General features: G+C 39.9%; 1 protein-coding gene and 1 long non-coding RNA gene across 2 annotated transcripts in view; both read right to left on the bottom strand.

Annotated features, from left to right (window-relative positions):
* LOC107750101 (elastin-like) overlaps window positions 1–19,869 on the bottom strand; it is a 58,899-nt gene that overhangs the window by 29,665 nt on the left and 9,365 nt on the right. The window contains exons 2-15 of the mRNA XM_016565368.1: window positions 18,317–18,394; window positions 17,946–17,984; window positions 17,164–17,226; window positions 4,667–4,753; window positions 4,544–4,585; window positions 4,413–4,439; window positions 3,768–3,809; window positions 3,566–3,661; window positions 3,434–3,481; window positions 2,722–2,784; window positions 2,601–2,636; window positions 1,265–1,336; window positions 271–309; window positions 89–172 (exon numbers count right to left, since the gene is read on the bottom strand). Coding sequence (XP_016420854.1) covers window positions 89–172; window positions 271–309; window positions 1,265–1,336; window positions 2,601–2,636; window positions 2,722–2,784; window positions 3,434–3,481; window positions 3,566–3,661; window positions 3,768–3,809; window positions 4,413–4,439; window positions 4,544–4,585; window positions 4,667–4,753; window positions 17,164–17,226; window positions 17,946–17,984; window positions 18,317–18,394 — 816 coding nt within the window. The remainder of the gene's footprint in view (window positions 1–88; window positions 173–270; window positions 310–1,264; window positions 1,337–2,600; window positions 2,637–2,721; window positions 2,785–3,433; window positions 3,482–3,565; window positions 3,662–3,767; window positions 3,810–4,412; window positions 4,440–4,543; window positions 4,586–4,666; window positions 4,754–17,163; window positions 17,227–17,945; window positions 17,985–18,316; window positions 18,395–19,869) is intronic.
* Window positions 15,396–16,526, bottom strand: LOC107750102 (uncharacterized). The gene is made up of 2 exons (XR_001641113.1): window positions 15,666–16,526; window positions 15,396–15,471 (listed from the first exon to the last, which is right to left on the bottom strand). It is a non-coding gene; the product is annotated as an uncharacterized LOC107750102 (long non-coding RNA).

Genomic DNA, 19,869 nt, shown 5'->3' with positions numbered 1-19,869 from the left:
GCTAAAACATTATGTGTTCTTTAAGGCTATTTTTAAGATTTATAGTGTATTATAAGTATTTAAATATGGTGGCTATGACATAACACACCAGTCCCTGTTGGATAACCAGGCTTGGAGCCAGCTCCACCTTTCCCACCAGGGAGTCCAGCACCTCCACCAAAACCACCATAACCTTTGGCATAGCAGGTGAGAATTAGCACGCAAGCTCATACACATCACACACAAGGTATTCAGCACATGCATGTGATCAAGGTCATCACTGTAGCCTACCGTATGGAAGTTTACCACCAGTGTAGGGTAACCCAGCACCTGTTAGGACAAGTCATAACATAAGACTTATCGAGACATACTAAAGATATACCAAAAATACCATGCCAACAAATGTGTTGTATCCTGTACATATTATAGCTATTCACAACAGTAGAGTTCGGCGAGAACTACAGTAACACATGGCCAGTATTTAAACAAAGAGCACATACAGATAAAATGCTACAGATAAAACTGCAAACTATTAGATGATAAATAAGCCTCTGAATGATTTCCGTTGACGTACAAGCTCACTTTCACATAACCTGTAAAGCATTAAACCATTGAAGTTGACCACACATTTTTATCAACATTGTATCCTGTTTTTATCAGAACAAATATGCAAGTTTGGAAAAGCTCTCTTCCACTAGAGGCTCACATATTAATACTGCAATCAATTTCTCCTTATTTCACTGGATGAATTCCTAGTCCATTGTTAAGGTTGATAGCGCGCAGATAAGAGAGACATGAAAATATGTACTTCATTTCAAGCTTCAAACGGAAACATTTATGAAAATATTTTCAGTTGGGACTATGAAAACTATGACTATGAACTTTGTCAAGGCACTTTCCCAAGTGAGATGTCACTTTCCAGAGAGCACATCGTCCATCTGAGGTTAGTGCTAGAAACAAATTAATTCGACTTAATTCAACTTCAACTGCTGAAACTCCATGTAGAAGAAATCACACAACGTTTCGGTGCACCAGAGAGCAATCTACCACATAAATGGATGACTAGCGATGCAAGTCTAAACACTGATCCAATATAGCTGGGTTTCATCTGGAGCATTTGATGAAAGACATTCTTACTTTCTTAATTCTATCAACCTCATATTGTGTTGCTTAATAGCTGTAAAACCACAAATGCAATCAGTCTGCAAATGCTTCTTTTCAAGGCGTGGCAGAGCTGGGCTGAGCACGATTTGTGCAGTCTGATCAAAAGAATCAAATGTTCCACCTGGGGCTTTGGGAGATTTGAGAGGGTATCCGTGAAATACTCCTTGTTGCAGTGGTCCATATCCACGCCCACCTACAACAAAAGGATCATTTGTTTGGATGTCAACAGACAATGTAAACTTTTTGAACACAGGTGTTGTTCAGATTTGCAGATACTTCCACACTGTCCAGATATCATTGTTAATATTCTGTTTACATGGTTGCTGTATGCTCATGTACTAACCACCACCTGGTACCAGACCCTGCCCTCCACCAGCAGCTATAGGAAAGATTCAGTCAGTCATAAATATATGGTAGAGTTTATTTCACTGCAATGACTGATGTCATTTTCATTGAGCGTTTACCTGATTTAGGTTTGAGTCCAGTTCCTGTGGGTACACCAGGAAGAACACCCCGCCCATTGAAGCCTGTAATCATTTAAATCCAAGTGATCAAGACCAAATGAAGGCCATGTGTGCAATTTTAATTTGGTGTTTTATCCAAATGACTGATTAGCAGGCCTGCACTAAATCTGTGAGCACACAGATGTCTGGAGAAATCATTCAGGTTCTACACATACCTTTGTTTATGAGATGTCTTGGCTAATTTGAAAATGGCCCAAATTAATTCTATACACATATGCGCAATTTACATTTCATGCATAATTTCTGCTTGTTCCTGCCAGCATTAGAGTCTTCTATGGCGTGCTTTCTACTTTAGGTCAACTGCTGTTATGGAGGAGTCAATCTTGCTGAGCAAGTCAAAGAAATTAAAATTAAGTTGAACAGTCTTTAGCAAGCTACCTGAATAATCCATTACACACTGTGAAGGTAACTCGATCGCACCCTTGAGTGTTGCAAGAATTTGTAGGTTTGCATTCTTGCATATAATATGTTTCTAGCCTAAGCGTGTAGCATCTTCAGCTCAGTTGTACATATTTTGCCAGGAGTAGATCAATTTCACAGAATTCGGCATATGTTCCCCACAATCCGCACCATAAATGTGAAAAACGTTAGCAGAATCCTTGTGGGCCTAGTGGTCCTATTACAGTACATGAACAGAAGAAAATGAACAAACCTTGTCCATGAACAAGTCCTCCTTGATAAGGTCCAGGCACTCCCACTCCTGCAAAAAAAACAAGATCGAAAAGTTGATCTATAATCATGCTTATTTCCATGTACAGATACAACTTCAAACCCCCACACTCACCTGGCACTGGAGCTTTCCCGGGCTTCGCGGCTTTTCCCCCAGGTCCAACCCCACCAGGGCCCAGTCCTTGATTTGCAGATACTTCCACACTGTCCAGATATCATTGTTAATATTCTGTTTACATGGTTGCTGTATGCTCATGTACTAACCACCACCTGGTACCAGACCCTGCCCTCCACCAGCAGCTATAGGAAAGATTCAGTCAGTCATAAATATATGGTAGAGTTTATTTCACTGCAATGACTGATGTCATTTTCATTGAGCGTTTACCTGATTTAGGTTTGAGTCCAGTTCCTGTGGGTACACCAGGAAGAACACCCCGCCCATTGAAGCCTGTAATCATTTAAATCCAAGTGATCAAGACCAAATGAAGGCCATGTGTGCAATTTTAATTTGGTGTTTTATCCAAATGACTGATTAGCAGGCCTGCACTAAATCTGTGAGCACACAGATGTCTGGAGAAATCATTCAGGTTCTACACATACCTTTGTTTATGAGATGTCTTGGCTAATTTGAAAATGGCCCAAATTAATTCTATACACATATGCGCAATTTACATTTCATGCATAATTTCTGCTTGTTCCTGCCAGCATTAGAGTCTTCTATGGCGTGCTTTCTACTTTAGGTCAACTGCTGTTATGGAGGAGTCAATCTTGCTGAGCAAGTCAAAGAAATTAAAATTAAGTTGAACAGTCTTTAGCAAGCTACCTGAATAATCCATTACACACTGTGAAGGTAACTCGATCGCACCCTTGAGTGTTGCAAGAATTTGTAGGTTTGCATTCTTGCATATAATATGTTTCTAGCCTAAGCGTGTAGCATCTTCAGCTCAGTTGTACATATTTTGCCAGGAGTAGATCAATTTCACAGAATTCGGCATATGTTCCCCACAATCCGCACCATAAATGTGAAAAACGTTAGCAGAATCCTTGTGGGCCTAGTGGTCCTATTACAGTACATGAACAGAAGAAAATGAACAAACCTTGTCCATGAACAAGTCCTCCTTGATAAGGTCCAGGCACTCCCACTCCTGCAAAAAAAACAAGATCGAAAAGTTGATCTATAATCATGCTTATTTCCATGTACAGATACAACTTCAAACCCCCACACTCACCTGGCACTGGAGCTTTCCCGGGCTTCGCGGCTTTTCCCCCAGGTCCAACCCCACCAGGGCCCAGTCCTTGTACCCCGGTCTGAGGAATGACAAGGCCTAACAAACAATTGAAAGGTCAGAGTACCTTAGACCAGACTATCACTGCTGGCTAATCATTCAAATGAACTCATGCCAGTATTTGCTAAATATACATTCACTGCACCTGGGAGGCCAGAACCAGGACCAGTTCCTCCTGCACCTGGCCCTGAACGAACACAAGCACACATTCAGTTAGATCACTAAACACATTAGGTGCAAATCTGGCCTGCAGATATTCCTTACGCTTCCTTAGTGATTTAGTTTGCCTCACTTGTTCCGTCCCTCTGACATAAAACAAGTCATCTTATCTGATTCAAGTGCCTGGAAGCTGATGTTTCAGGCTGTTCATTTATTTGTTTAACCCTTTTCCAACCGATATCAAACACAGAAGAACAGACATTGCATGCTGCTTTTAGATTGTGCCAAGGACATGCTGAAGTAATGTGCTGGCTTTCGGTACATGAACACCACCAGCGGGGTCCCAGAGGGACACGTTTGTTTATTTGGCTCATGATCTAAGGCTCCTTGATTCAACTTCAAGCCAACTGGAGTACCATGAAAAGAGTCATAGCCACGTGAACACCAACAGAGTAAGTTATTTGGAAAAGGTGTTAAAAAGAGACCTGTATGTTTTTATTGTATGAATGTTTCCTCTGAAAATGAGGTCAGATCCCCACCTACTTTTTCCTTTTCGATTCTTCTCGAAAGACGTTTAATTCACAATGTGTTTGTACAATGGAAACAATGGACTCTGAAAGATGTGTATTACCTCCTTTAGCAGGCTTTCCACCAGCACCTGAAGCAAGAGAATCAGACTTAGAAAAGAGCTGTGTAGTTTTTGTTACTTAGCCACAAAGAAAATCCAAATCATTATTAATAGGCTTGTTGGATGAATGGCACCTCCAGGTAGACCTCCTCCAGGTAGACCTCCTCCAGGTAGACCTAAAGAGAAGGCCTAATGGTTATATGTAATTACTTGACTGCACTTTAACCACTGCTGACTATTCACTGGATGATGAGCACCTGGTTTAGCCGGTTTCAGACCTCCAGCCACTGGGTAAAATCTTCCAGCACCACCATATGCACCATAAGCACCATAACCATAACCACCTACAGTAGAAGAGACATACAGCAACAAATTCAGAAAACCTGGATGCCAGGTATGGAAATTTACTGGCATTAAAAGTGTCAGCAATTTTAACATGGTTAACTTGAGGATATTGAGGACAATGTACCATTTTATTGAAGGAATGTTCTGGGTTCAGTACAACTCAATCAGCAGCATTTGTTGCTTTTCAACTTTTTGGTGACACTTTATTTTGATAGCCCACTTTAGCATTCTACTGACTATTAGTAACTTTACAACTACATGTCAACTAGCAGTTATTAGAGTATCAGTAGACTGTCTGCTTAATATCTGCTGACACTTTATTTAGAAAGTCCACCAACTTATTCTACTAACCCTAACAAAAAGTAGAGAGAAGACAATGAAATTATAGGAAGCAGCATGGAGGCTAAATCTGTGGAAGCCTCTAAGCAGTGTAGTGAATGTTCTGCAAATACAGTGACTATTGTGACCATGAGTATGCCTCTCTAGAGCATTTGAATTCATGATTCTGGATAGTGGAATAACAAGTTAGGAGTGATATCTAATAGGAAGGATTTCACATATTAATCATTATGAATTATGAAGATGATCTGCCCCCATCCCCAAATGGCTTGGACTGTAAATGCTATGGAGTGATTTAGCAATGAGACTGGGAGGGGCTGGATGGGAAAGAATGAAGAGAGAGAACAAAAGACAACACATTTTTAAAGAGATGGAAAGTGAGGGCTCAGAGGCTACAGTGGATCTCTTTGGCTAAGTAAATGAGGAGTTAGCTTGATTGAAAAGTGTCCTCCTTCAACAAGGAAACCCTAAACAAATGAGGTCACGAAGTTTGCATCCGTATTTTATGGTAGAGGGAGGAATACAGGAATGGAAAGGATGTGCAGCAAAATGCTTTGCTTATGAGTCTTTCTTTTGCCTTGTTGCCATTATAAATCTGAGAGTAGCTTTAAAAGCCTCTAAATTCTGGTGTTCGAACTTCTGACACAAGAGAAAGAGATGAAACTTTTTATAGTGGCTGATGGCAAAAGGAGGCTACACACTCGTGCTTTCCAAGCATAGTTTGCTGAGGGTCACAGACAACAGATCATTAACTTCATAAATCCACATTGCTCTGCTGAACAATGCCACAATTGTACAGAGCTGAGGATGTAACCATATTTTGGCCTGTTATGGAATATTAAACAGCTTGTCTACATTTGGCTCCAACCTTTTGGATCAATTAAATGTCTAGTATAAGCTAAAGAAAGGTCTCTGCTAATCTCAGCCTCAAGCAACATACCCACAGACAATGTCAACAGACTGAAATCATCAGTTCCAATGTGACTTAGCACTACACTAAAATAAAGGGAATGTTTTTGCTGTAAAAGAAGCTTTGTCTTGAGCATCTGGTGTGACCCCCTTGATCATTAATATTAGTAAACAAACATTTCCAGTAACTGCGGACCAGTCCTGCACATCAGCTTAAGTGAATTTGACTTGGCCATCCGGAAACGTTTCATTTCTTCTGCTTTAACCTTTCAGTGGTAGACCCACTTGAATGTGTTTATGGACACCCTGAAGACATTCTTCGGAAAATGTTCTGATATAACACAGAACACATAGTTTCATCAATGATGGCAAGCTGTCCTGGTCCAAAGACAACAAATCAGCCCCAAAACATCATACTGCCCCAACTGTGCTTCACCAGGAAGAGTTTTGTTGTAACCAAATCTAATGGTTCTCATTTACAATCAAAGTTCTGTCTACTCAATGGTCCACAAAATGTTCTTTCTCATTCACATGGTCTTAGGAACATTTGAGGTCAGTAGAAATGTTCTTCTTGTAGAGCTGTGGCCTCCTCTGTGCTGTCTTGCCTGATTGTGAAGAAATCACACCAACTTTAGCCATTTCAAGAGAGGCCTCTAGATCCTTAGATGCTGTGCTCTGGGGTTTTGTGACCTCCTAAAATGTTATATGTTTTGCTCTTGGAGTGATTTTTGTTTGGACAAGCATGCCTAGGCAGAGAAACAGTGGTGTTAAATTTAGGAAATGTTTTCATTTGAACAATATATGCTATGATATTAAACTGTTTTTGTTTTTTTCACTTTGAAAAGCATCTTTTTTTTCTGGAAATCAACAGTGCGATGACAGGATTGTTTGATGATGTCATCACTACCATGCTGTTCAGAGCATGCAGAGTACTAGTATCATATACTGTTTAAAGTCTCTCCATATGTTACATATTTTTCTCTTGGCTGTTTACTCTTACGCTGCTGGCTGTTGTGTAATTGATCAGGTTCAGCCTTCATGCATAATTAATTATCAGTGCAATATATCATCAAATCATACAGTATATTTTGTGAATGGCCGCTCAAGTTGTATTTATGACTGGGAACCTCTGGGATAATTTTGATACCCAAGTTTTCAAGTTGGGTGGGCCACAGGCGTTAAACATGGCAGAAGGCAGAACTATTGCTGTAGTGACTGTTAAGTTTTATTTGTTTTTCTCACAGCATTTGCATTGCTTTATCTTGTCTATACAGTAATGTATATTTATGTATATAAATAAGTATTTGATGCATATTGTATGTTTTTGTTGTTTGTTTTTTTACACAGTAAAACAACATTTATTTGGATAATACAATGGCATTATTTTTCAAGACAAAAAGCCCAAGAATGCAGACCCCCCCCCCTACATTGAACATACAGACAATTCAGTGCAGTTTCCAGCTGAAATAAACACTAGTGCCAATAAAACATCAATAACTTATTCCTTTTCACACAAATCATGATTACAGAGGCAGATTATCCATTAATGACACTTATTTTTGCACAGTTCTTTGCACAATACTACTGTATGTTATGAGCTCATAATTCTTTTAACTAAAGCATTTTAAAATTTTGTAATGTCCCATGAGACGCAAGTCACATTGAAAGAGCTCAAAGACTTGTAGTAGCAAGTTAAAAGGGTGTAGTTGCTTTGTTTGTGTCACGTTTGCTTTTGTTAACACTACTGGTTAGATTCAGGGTAGGGTTTAGTGTAGGTGTGAATGCGACACCTACAAAAACCAACAATAAAATGTTTCCAGATTCATGTTCATCTGATTTGGTGAAAGTTAAATGCTCTTTTAGTGCCACTCACTGGACATTTTGCTCTAAAAGTGCCAATAAACATGCAAGAAGCAACATAATGTCATAAGAAATATCAAATGAGCCTAGGCTGATTATTTCAGAAAAAACTTGCTTCTAAACAGCTCGTAATAACAAAAAAGTACACTGGTCGCTTTATTTTTAAGTCAGCCAGACATCTCTAAGTGGACAATTCTGGGCCAGAATAAGCTGTAAAATGGGCCAAACTTCATGATAAAAGTTGGGCTGTGTGACACTACTGAAAGTCCCCTCTAGCACATCTGAACTCACAGAGGCTCAAGAAATGTGGAATGCTCTTGGATTAACTGTGGCTAATTTCCTTTTGTTCATCATGAGCTCAGAACTTTAGATGGACCTGTTGATCCATTCGTTTCTTAGTGCATCTAATCTTTACTAATATATCAGTTAGAGCGACTCTCAGACGCGTGGATCAGGCGCCCAGACAGGTGCGTCTGCCATTAGTTAATGATGCACTCCCCTGGTTTCCCGGTGTCAGACAGCAAACCTCCCTCAAACACTGTGAGTACTGTTCAGGCAAGGCAACTATTCCTGATGAACATGAAGACAGTCCAAGTGCACCTGGAATATATTACTGTCATCTCACTCTCCCTCTTTCCACAAAGCCCTGAGTGCATGAAGGTTATCGAAACATAACTCTGCCCACTCACAAAAACTTACAGAGGAGGACTGAAGAAGAAGAAGCATATACTTTTTTTGAATGGATGATAGAAAAAAACACCACTGTAAATTTAAGCTGGATGCCATATGTCAAATGATGTGATTTATCAAAGATGAAACACGCAGTATAGGTGAAAATGTTAAATGGGAGGGATTTTGAAGAACTTAAGGTTCAGTTATTATGAAGTATTGTCCAGTGCTTTTGAGTATCCCTACCAAAAAATGGTACTGGTAATGTCTGAAAAAAACAAAAAAACATGGTTCTTTTTTTTTTTTTTTTTACAGCTTACATAATGAAGTAATAAAGTGTCAGAAACATAATGAATATTATGTTTGGATCAGGTTTCCTGCTGTTGCTTGTCGAAGTAAACTGTTCTAATTGAAAATGTTAATGTGTTCATTTTTCATCTGCACCACCCTGATTCACTAATTGACCATGCACCACACTGATCTATGCTCGCTATGTTGCATGCCAAATAGCCATCAGTTGTGCATACACACAAAAACCTGCACAAAATGTTCACATGCCACAGATATAGCTATTATACTAATCTAAAACAGGGCAGCTGGATACATTACAGCTTGACTGCAACTAGATTTTCACCAGCCAGTGCAACAATACTAGGCAAAATGAAATGAACTTCAGAGCTTTGTATGGATGTATGTGGATGATGAATGTGAATTTCCACTGATTTCTGAGAATATCGAATAGTCATTTGTTATATAAGAAAAGTTGTTTGGTACTGTTCACCATTCTAGCAGATAGTGGAAAGATGCCATCTCTTTGTCTTCATAAAAGATGACAAATGTAATGCAGCTCTCTCTCTCCTGTGATGTCTGAAGGATTTCTTTCAAGCAAGACTTACAACAACTAGGCATGGTAACATTTGGAGATTATAACAGATGTATCAAGTTTGAAATGATCAAGACAGCAACAAGCCTTCAATTTTCAAAGCATGTGGCCATCCAATCCGTCTTGGGCTCAGGCATGCGTTTGTAGAGCTGGGTGCCAATCATGTGAATGACTGGTGTAAACACATTCCATATGAGAAAGAACTAGTCATCATTGATTTCTTTTTGAATATAAACACCATTTGAACAGAGTCCAAATGAGAGCCGGATTGTTAAAAGCAGCAGATAGAGGGAGTCAGGAGTACGGAGCAGAAGCAAAGCTTAATCCACACCCACAAACCCCCTCCAACCCTTTACCCGTCCTCGCTGGAGCAGCTGGACAAGCCTGAAGATTTAATTTAAGAGAGCAGAGAATTCTGTGGCCCTCGTCCATGTAACTGACGGCAACTGCAGTGAACCGACTACAGCATCCTGGAATTCATATGGCACGGAGGTCCTGTGAGATTATTGGAAGGATCTCAGGCCCAGTCATTTCCACTGATCTGTGAGCTTGAGATACCTCATGAACCCTACAGCAAGTAAAAGGCCAGTTACCAAATTAAAGAAAGAAATTAAATACATGCATAGTCCTTTCCTTTTTGCATGACAAAAAAAAGCCAGTTCTTCTGTTAGATGGTCCAAAGATGACATCAACAACTGCACGCTGGCTCATTCGCTCTAGGCCTCGACGGTCAGTTAAGTAGCCACATTGAAATTTGGGTGCAAGCTGTTTCAGCTACGGACAGAAATACATTGTTGGCTGGCAGAGGGTCTCTAGATCTTCGTGTCCAGAACTTTGAAAGTTTGCATTCTGGGTGCATTCCAATACTGCTAAAATAAGTCAAAATAATGCTACCTCTTTTCAATCGAGTCAATTTGTTCAGGATTCTTGAAGGGACTCTCCAGCTCCACGTCACATTCTGTAGATATGATATGCTTTGGAAAAGCTGTGGTTGAATCTGGCTCATAGGCCATTTAAGCTCACCTAAAGAGAGCTATGCAATTTATAATTTGCAACCAGGAGATATTTTGCAGTCTTTTAGTAGCAAGTGGTGTTGCTACTAAATCAATCCACCAATCTGTCAATCCACCTATAGCCAATGTCGCATTGTGTATTAATTTTCAAGCATAGTCCAGCGAAATTGAGATAACAGGAAAAGAGGTCTGACGCAGGATTTCATAATAGCAAGACTTACCTAAAACTTCAATGTGGTTCTACAAGCACTGCTATTTCCTCAGGAAATGCAAATCTAGTTATCGATATGCTGTTGTTTTTCCCTTCATTGGACGTGAAAGCAAAATATTACCACATGTCCCCTACTGTGTCCAGTATCATTTTGGACGATTGATCCTCCCAAAGGGAGCAGGTGTTTGCACAGGAAAGAAAGTAATGTACTGCCATATGAACGGATCCAATTTACATGCGATTGCGAAACAGTCCATTGTAACAATATCAGCAAGTCTCATTGCCCCAGCGGGATTTTCTAAAACATGACTCATTTGTACTGAGTTCTCCCTTATGTCACAGAGGAAAAGCCATATCTGCTACTGAAATAGTTTTTTTTACTGTCCTGTTTACTGTCATTCACTTTAAAGTGTACCTGAATATTTAATAAACTTTGACTATGTAGGTCTATGGTAACTATTGCGGTGTTTGGTGAACGTGTACGACTTTAACATAACCCGCTTGCAAGCTGTTTAATCGAAATCACTGATGACAACCCAACACTGACATCATGGTTTCATTTCAAGACATCATTTGTCACAAACAGAAAGACATGCTTACGAAATGTTTACGTAGGTTTTATGACAGAGTGCACCGGGGTGAAACGCCATCTGCTTCTGTCAAGTTTTATTTCTCGTGCGATTCCAGAAATATGCCACAAACACCTTCAATCCGTATCATCCCCCTAGGCAGAACGTGAACATATCGCCCCCGGATGGGTTCATGGTGCAGTCAGAGCTGGCACAGACCACTTGATCATTTATTTCTATTATTTATCACATCTCAAAGAACGGTATTGTGCAAATCAAAGTCAAAAATGTCAATGCGAGAGCCAACTGTGGCAGTCTGATCAGTTGGCGATGTGTGAAACATGTCCCAGATGGCTCGCATATGCATGGGGTTTGTGCACGCTGAATACTTTTCTGACAAGTCAGGGCTGAGATATGATACGACCAATAAACAGAGCTCACATGAGCTCTCCACTCTTGCTCCTGACAGACCTCAGGGATATCAGAGTAATTTTGTGTTGACTCTAAATCAGGGGTGCCCAATGCTGTTCGTGAAGATTGACCTTCCTGTTCAGTGCCAACCCTTCTCTAACAAACCTGTCTGTGATTATTAAAGGTCCCTGGAGATCTTAATTGGCTGGTTCAGGTGTGTTTGCATAGGGTTAGAGCTGAACTTTGCAGGAAGGTAGATCTCCAGGACTGACCATCCTGGTTCTAGTTCAGTGGTTTCCATCCTGAATCAGATCCTCAGCTCATTAGTAGAGAGTCGAAGACCTGAAATGGAAATGTTGGGGCTCCAGGAAAGAGGTTAGGAACCACCGCACTAGAATGTGTGTGTACTGCATGTCCCTTACAGAACAATACTGTGAAAGGACCATGGTACTGTTATGGTATCAGATGGTAATACAGTGGTTCTTTGACCAACAAAACATCATAGTACGACTGTGTATGCTCAAAACAGTGGTAGTACCATGGTACATGTCCAAAAAAACAAAGTATTGCTGCAGTAAATATGTTTTATCAGGTGTTCTTTGTATCCATGCTTGAACGGTGCAAGTTTAAAGTAATGGGAAAAGCATTGTCAAGAATAAGTCTTTGAAACTGTATTTGGGGAATAACCTCCTTGCATGTTTACATTACTGCTCTTCCCCCCGCCTAATTTATTGCATCCACATTGCATTGAGAAAAGAAGTCCAAATCTGAGACAAAAAATATCTGTTGCCTTCTTCCCCTCTTCTTCCCCTCCATGTTTCCTCTGTTATTTATTTCCAGCATCACACATCTCTTCTTCCAGTAAGGATGCATCTTTGTGTTTTATGGCTGCGTGTGTCACCGAAAGGGTCTTCATTCAGGAAGTGAACTAAGAAGAAAGGACTTCTTGTTTTATGCTAAATCATACTCTAAAAGTAGAACGCTGTTATGATGATGACCACATTGTGGTGAACAGTGTTTTTTTGGAACAGCGCTCCTCCAAAGCGGTTGCGCAAGACTGGTGAAACGAAACGCAATCTTCTGCATCTTGAAAATGTTCGCCTCTGACAACATAAACTGACAAGCATCTCATCAGACGTGAGAATGAACTCCAAGGACTTGTTTGCAAATTTTGCCTTCCGAGCATATTGTCCGCACCTGGGGACGAGCGCAGGAAGTGATGCGTAGCTCCCGGGGGAGTTGAAGGATATCAGCGTTGACTCGGTGACATGAGGATGGGCCCTTATTCACAATCAGAGGTCAGAAGCGAGCAGTTTGAGGACAGGTCTGAGCCCGCTAATGAAAAGCACATGTGCTTCACAAGACTCTCTGGATCTTCCCAGCTCATCTGCCTGGCCCACACCCTTCATTCTCTCTGTGTTCAGCCCTCGCTCCCTTTCAAGTCTGAAACAAACTGGCTCCTCTCACTGAGACAACATAGAAAAGCATGTGGAAAGCAAAACCTGACATACTTTCTTAGGGTTGTGCTGCTCTGGTTTCTGTACAGATTAAAACAAAGTCTGCTTTTGAGATCAGGTGACTAAATAAAATGCAGCTGCCTGTTTAGCCATTGCAGAATTAATCCAATAAATTCAATGTGAAAAGTCTTGTGAGCCAAATCTTTCCTCGTCACCTCCAATCTATCATGATGTTTATGGGATCGATCTCACGCACACGTGTAACGAAGAAAAGTGTCCACGGTCTCACGACATGCAAGCTAAACGTTTGTGACAAGAAGTTGCCCAACATTTGTGCAAAATAAGGCTTTTTGTGCGGCGTTGGCAGCGACACAGAATCCACCTTTGCTTCAGGTGCCGGGACTAGCGGATGGTTTCCAAAAGTCCTCCCCAAATTCAACAGCTCATCACAGCAATGATGACAGGCCTCACAATTAGCTCTGTTTTACAAGGGCTCGCTTGAGACAAGCTCGTAACTCACATCGCTCGTCTCAGCCATCACCTTGCTTTAATTAAACACCAGGTATCTTTTCGCAGTCGAGGTGTTCATAGGGGTGGCCGGCTTAGATATTTTTCAATGCTGTCTGCGATGGTTTATAAAGGGATCCCAAAATGTATTGTGTACAAGGAGACTTGGGTACAGCTATAAACCATGGTGTTGTGCTATCAGGCATTTGAATCATATACACATACTTTGACTTTTGATAGCAAATACTATGACATTATAAAATGGTTATGACTTCTTACAGTAGAGCAGATGGCTAGGGGAAGCAAACGGTTTTTCATAAATTTTATAATCTATGCTATAAAGTATAGTTTTACTGAAATAAATAGGTCATTATATCAGAGCTATAAGTAAAAAAAAAAAAACACAAATATACAGTTGTGAGCCATAAAAAAGAAAGAAAATAATAATAAGAATATGATTAATGAATAAGAAGTAAAAACATTAACAGCTGTAGCCAAAGTGGCTTTCAGTGTATTTAAGGAAAACATTTTATCAGTGGCACTTACCACAAATAGATGTCTAAATGCTCAAATAAAAAGTAATAAATATATTTAGCATTAATAAATATACTATGCTGATAGTCCACCAGAATAAAGTAAATATTACAGGATCTTAAAAAATGTTTAAAATATTTTAAACATTTATTTGTATAGTATTTAGAACACATTTGAAGCAACCAGAATTGGTTCTTCATTCTCAACTTCATTCTCCAAACTGCTCACGCTAATTAGAGGTGCAGGGTTTGATGTATGTGTCTCTTTAAATGTACATTAACATTCATGTTGTCATCTTAGAGGGCCAAAGACGTGTATAGGACATTTGAAAAACATGCATGTAATGTTCTGAAGCTGGCAACCAGTAACTTCTCAGTGGTTAGTTTGTGAAGGGTTGGATAGGAGACCTGGGAATGCTTATTCTTAGTTAATGAACAGTTTTGAGTTAGACCTTAAGAATTTTACACTTGATAGAATTTGATTGTACTTAAAATGGGTTTAAGATTGGGGACCATCACAAAGAGTTTAGTATGCAGTCTCTTTATTCTGGGAGCTTCTCTTTTTTATACAATTAAGGGATAGATGGACCTAACAACCAATCAAAGCCACCAGCTGTGGTTTCTATGGCAACCCTCGGACCAATGGCATGAGCTCAATCTTTTTTAAAGCGCACTTCTTTGGAGGAGGGCTACAAATAACAACAATGATTGACTGCTTTATTATTTATACTACTATAATCGTGTTGTTGTCTCTTTGGGTATAGTGTTATGGCGTGTAAATTTAGAGAGCATGGGATTTGTCTACTGTCATTGTGGTTTGTTTGTTGGTGGTCAAGATCACTGCATACCAGAAACAAAATCCAGTCGCATGATGTCATAAACAGACTGTGTTAATCAAATAAATAACCAATCCTATCACTTCATGCAAACCCTCAGAACCCAAGACATTGCTCGAGTCATGCTCTACATTATAATGTTCTATAATAATGACCAAACTAATTTGTCATTATTTTGCGTGGAATGATCTACACACATTTATTTTGACTGTTACTGTTGCAATGCACAGTTGCGTTGTTCATATGGATGTGATTTGCAGTGTGTAATTTTCTCAGATTCACCTGTGGATGGAGGCACAAGCTGACCGATCGAATATCAATAAATCTATTCTAATACTGCAGTCATAACTATAGTTTCGAGTTGCCTGGCTGCATGTGTCTGTCTACTTACGATGGATTTTTAACATTCTAAAACAAAGTTACCATGATCCAGTTTTGTTTTTGTTTTTTTAGTTTGGGAACATGCAAAATCTGAGCACTGGAATTGTAGCCATAGTAACATGCGTAAGAGTACTACACTCTCGTGCTTAGATCGAAGTGTCATCCGTTTAAATATAGGATCATGACTGAATAAATGAACACATGAGGAGCAGGGAGTGTATGCAGCTGGGTGGTCAATGAATGAACGGCTGATAGAATTCTGTGCAAATCTGCATGTCTTTCTGCAGAGCTCTGCTGGCACAGATTTGCACGGCCTGAATGAAATACAGGAACACACAGCCACGAGCCATTCTGAATTTGGCCAACTGAACTGCAGGGACCGAGCCTATTCAGACACTACCTTACAGACAATCTAATCTCAAATACGTTTATTCGTCTAATCTGCAGACTGTGTTCATGCTAGGTCGTGTGTTGCGCATCAGCTAGATGCGAGGCCTGGGGTCTGAACGTGTCTGCTTCCCTCAGAACTGCTAAGCATTTTTACCTCAAAGATGAAAAGCGAAAGATTAGACAATTATCTCCTGCTTCGCTCCAACAATCGCAGCCAAAGACAACTTCCACTGCAAAATCTGATATCGGGGAGTTTATAAGCTCTTTCAGAGTGAAAAGGTCTTTCTCAGAGGAGCCAGTGAGCTACTCCAAAGTTTATCGAGCCTGGCTACATTTGTTTAATTCCTTATCTCTCCAAACATGTCGCTGGAATCAGCACTGCTTTAGGAAATTCAATTATACCCGAACGGTGCTAATGCACCAATAGTGCTCGGTTTGACAGAGAAAGCAACAATATTTATATTATGGTATCAGAATGAGTCCAGTTGCACTTGGTAGGCGCCAAGATGTCCACTTATTGTATTGCGCATGTTCCAATAACACATTCAGCGCTGCTGCCCCATTGTTTGAGTAGCGCTGATGTAAGTTTACACTCATTAAATCAGCTCGTGGACAAGGGTGCTGGGATGAAAACGATCAGGTCACCCACTCATTTCACCAAAAAAGGATATTCCATGGCAAAACCTGGTGATCCGGTGGATGTAAAACTGGAAATCAGAGAACTGTGGCAATATTCTCATTTATTTCACACCAGATATTGTAGTATGCTTATACTGATGAACTCTGGGAAATGGGACTAATGCTCTTTTGAGATTTATTATTTGAATCATTTGAATCATTGCCAAACTTCTCAGTGGGCTTACCTGGTTCATGCTTTTTGGTAATAGTTTGTTTGAGTGAATTTTTTCCAGTGCCAATTCATCTGTATAATTTTTGGTAATACTGATAGCATTTGTTTGGTTTTGTTTTCAAAATAAATGAACACATTTTTTTAATCAAGGTATTGTTACAAAAGATTTCTATTTCAAATAAATGTTGTTCTTTTGAACTTTCTATTCATCTGTGAATTCTGAAAAATAAAATGTGTCACGGTTTCCATAAAAACATTCAGCAGCACAACTGTTAATAATCAATGAAAATAAATGTTTCTTGAGCAGCACATCAGCATATTAGAATGATTTCTGAAGATCATGTGACACTGAAGACTGGAGTAATGATGCTGAAAATTCAGCTTTGATCACAGGAATCAATTGCATATCAACATTCACATAGACACCCCCTTTTTTGAAGGTTAGTGATACACATTTCATGACATTACACTGGCATGCTACATTTTATATTTGTAATTGCTGTGAAAAGGGACATCTTTTCATTGCTTTGCTAATTAAGTAAATGCATGCAAATGAATGTACTTGTATGGATGACCTTGAAGGGCTCTTACCAGCTCCATAACCTCCAGCCCCTAAAGCTCCTGTCTGAGTCCCAGCAGCACCTCCATATCCTCCTGCTGAACAAGAGATCGCTTCATTAGCATCCGTCTCACGCTTATAACATGCTTTATCTGAGTCCACTCGAGCAGCACACATTACACATTACATGCTTTCAACTTCCTCACAGCATTTGCACATGGCGAGATGTGACTTCGCCGACTGCCACACAAATGGACTTTGACTTTTATGGCAGTTTTATAAGTAATGACAGCTCACTCTTACTGACACAGCCTGCCAGCAAACACATGTAACTTAACTGTAGCTCCCAAGTTTGAGAAAGGATAACAAGACATTGAACATTTGCACCATTTGTAGTGTTAAATTTATGAGTGACAACAATCAACCCCCCCCCAAAAAAAACCAAACCAAAAAAAAACTAAGCGATTTAACAGTTCATTGTTGACTCTTGCCTTAATATACTGTAGGTATATCCATGTGGGTTTACAGTGAATTTTAATTTAAAGGACAGAATTTAGAAAAACAATATTCTAATTTAAGGAGGTTTGGAACAAGGTGCTTCTACTGCAGCCAAACACATTCATGAATCTGGCTGATTGATCGTTGGGCTGTTTGGATGGTTGGCTGGTTGATTGAATGAATGAATAGGTGAGTAAAGGAGCAGATGATAAAATGAGTCAATGAGGTCTGAAGGATGGGAAACAATACATTATTCTGGTCTCAGTGGTCTCAAATCACTTCTAGAGTGTTTATGGTCAAAGCAAAATGATCTTACCTGCTGCTTTTGCTGCTTTGTATTGGGACGTCCCAGCACCTGTTAAAACCAGTACGAGTTAGAGCCCTGTCAGTGCAGATGAGTTCACATCTTGTCAAGTGTAAGATGAAGATGGTTCAGCTTTACTCTCAGACACCACAAAGAGTGTGAAATGCATCTAGTCTTTGGAAGACTTTCAAGAGTTTTATTTGAGACTAGCAAGTAAACAAGATATTCTTCACTTTCAAGTGTGCATAACGTGAGTAGCATCAGATTGTTGTATGTGAAATCCATTCCGAGCTCTGACTGAAATCAACTGTCATGGCCAGTGTCATTTCTTCATTTGGTATAAATGAAAGCGGTGAGTGGATATTGGCTGTAGTTGGTTATACCTGGGTAAAATCCAGCACCTGGTAACAATCCAGCACCTCCTGGTCCTGCTCCAGCTGAACCCGGTGGCACATACACCCCTGAAACAGAAAAACATGCGTCGTCAGGATCTGTCGTTCATGTTTCCCAACCCCAACCCTAACAGACACGCAAGGAGAAGAATTCAGACAAAAGCCGCGTCTCTGAGGAAATCTGATTCTGAAGGCCTTGAAAGGCATTTCTCTGGACATCTAGCTGATGTCAGTCACTGCTCACAAGTTCGGGAATCGCACACGGCCTTCAAGTGAAGTCTTTGAAATGAACTCATTTTCATTTCACATTTTTTTCCTCAATTGTTTTCTTCCCTGACAAAACAGGATGCTTTAAAGCGCTAATACAACAGAATGGGTTGGCGTTATGTGTGAAACTGATGCTTTGTCATCCTTGTGCTGCTACAGAGGATGATAGTGGATGTAGTTGTAGCACAAGCCTTATAACCCAGCTAAATGAGTGGTATTTTACATTCATGCATTAAGCAGATGCATTTATCCAAAGCCACTTACAAAAGAGGAACGAAGCAATACGCCAAAGAGCCAACAATATCTGTATGCAATGTCAGGATCATTAGACAATTAGATTAGAAAGCAAGCTAGAGAAGAGGAGAAATGCTGAGAGAAAAATCGAGTGCATGCATGTAAGCTGGTTAACTGCTTGTGGAAAGTGCTTTTTCCTGAAAGCTTTGTCCTTATTTTTCATCGGCAGTATACTAAATGTGTACACACTAAATGCTATGCACATTCAACTTAATCACAAACTTATTTTGATTGTGAAACAAATTTGTTAACCTGAACTAATCAAGTGCTTCGTAAATGAGAAATCACAAACCCCTAGAGGTTCATGATGGAACTGCATCCCTGTCAAAAACAAATACAGACTTTACCTGCAAATACATGAAAGAGTTTGTATTTATTGTTCACTATATTTATTGAAATATTAATAATAAAAGAAAGCAATTTTGTGATGTCATGACTGTTTGTTTGTTTGTTTGTTTTGGAAAAGCACTACAGTATTTCCATGTATTCTTTGACATAAGGAAAGGTTAGTCTCATGTAGTGGGCTACAGTGCATGGGCTCGGGAAAGGCTCACGATGGGTGGGCCAGTGGGTCCAATGCTTTACGACTGCTAACAGCCTCCCAGGAGGTCTTGTTAGCCCAGGCATCAATTATGAAGTTACATTTCCAAGCCAGACCCGGTTTGCATCACAAAATTGTGATGGAGAATGTGAACAGACCCTCCAATGACAAAGATTTTTAATAGCTTTTGCATGTTCCTCGAAGGCCATTTAACCAAATCCATATGTCCCAGCTTCTTTGGTGTTTATTAGCAGCAATGCAGTAAGCATGGTATTTTATTATGCAGTTGCACGAATACCCTGTCATTATTCGGTAAAGGATTATACATGCTCTATTTTCATTATTATTATTATTTTGGGGCCTGCAAAAAAAAAAAATGCCACTCAAGGCCAGTGTTGTCATGTGAAAGAGAAAGCCACACATGGGAAGAATCACTCACAGT

This window comes from Sinocyclocheilus rhinocerous, unplaced genomic scaffold (assembly GCF_001515625.1).
Source record: "Sinocyclocheilus rhinocerous isolate Xijiao unplaced genomic scaffold, SAMN03320098_v1.1 scaffold722, whole genome shotgun sequence".
Classification (NCBI taxonomy): domain Eukaryota; kingdom Metazoa; phylum Chordata; class Actinopteri; order Cypriniformes; family Cyprinidae; genus Sinocyclocheilus; species Sinocyclocheilus rhinocerous.
Note: the sequence above shows the minus strand (reverse complement) of the source record. Positions and strands in the feature narration are given on the sequence as shown.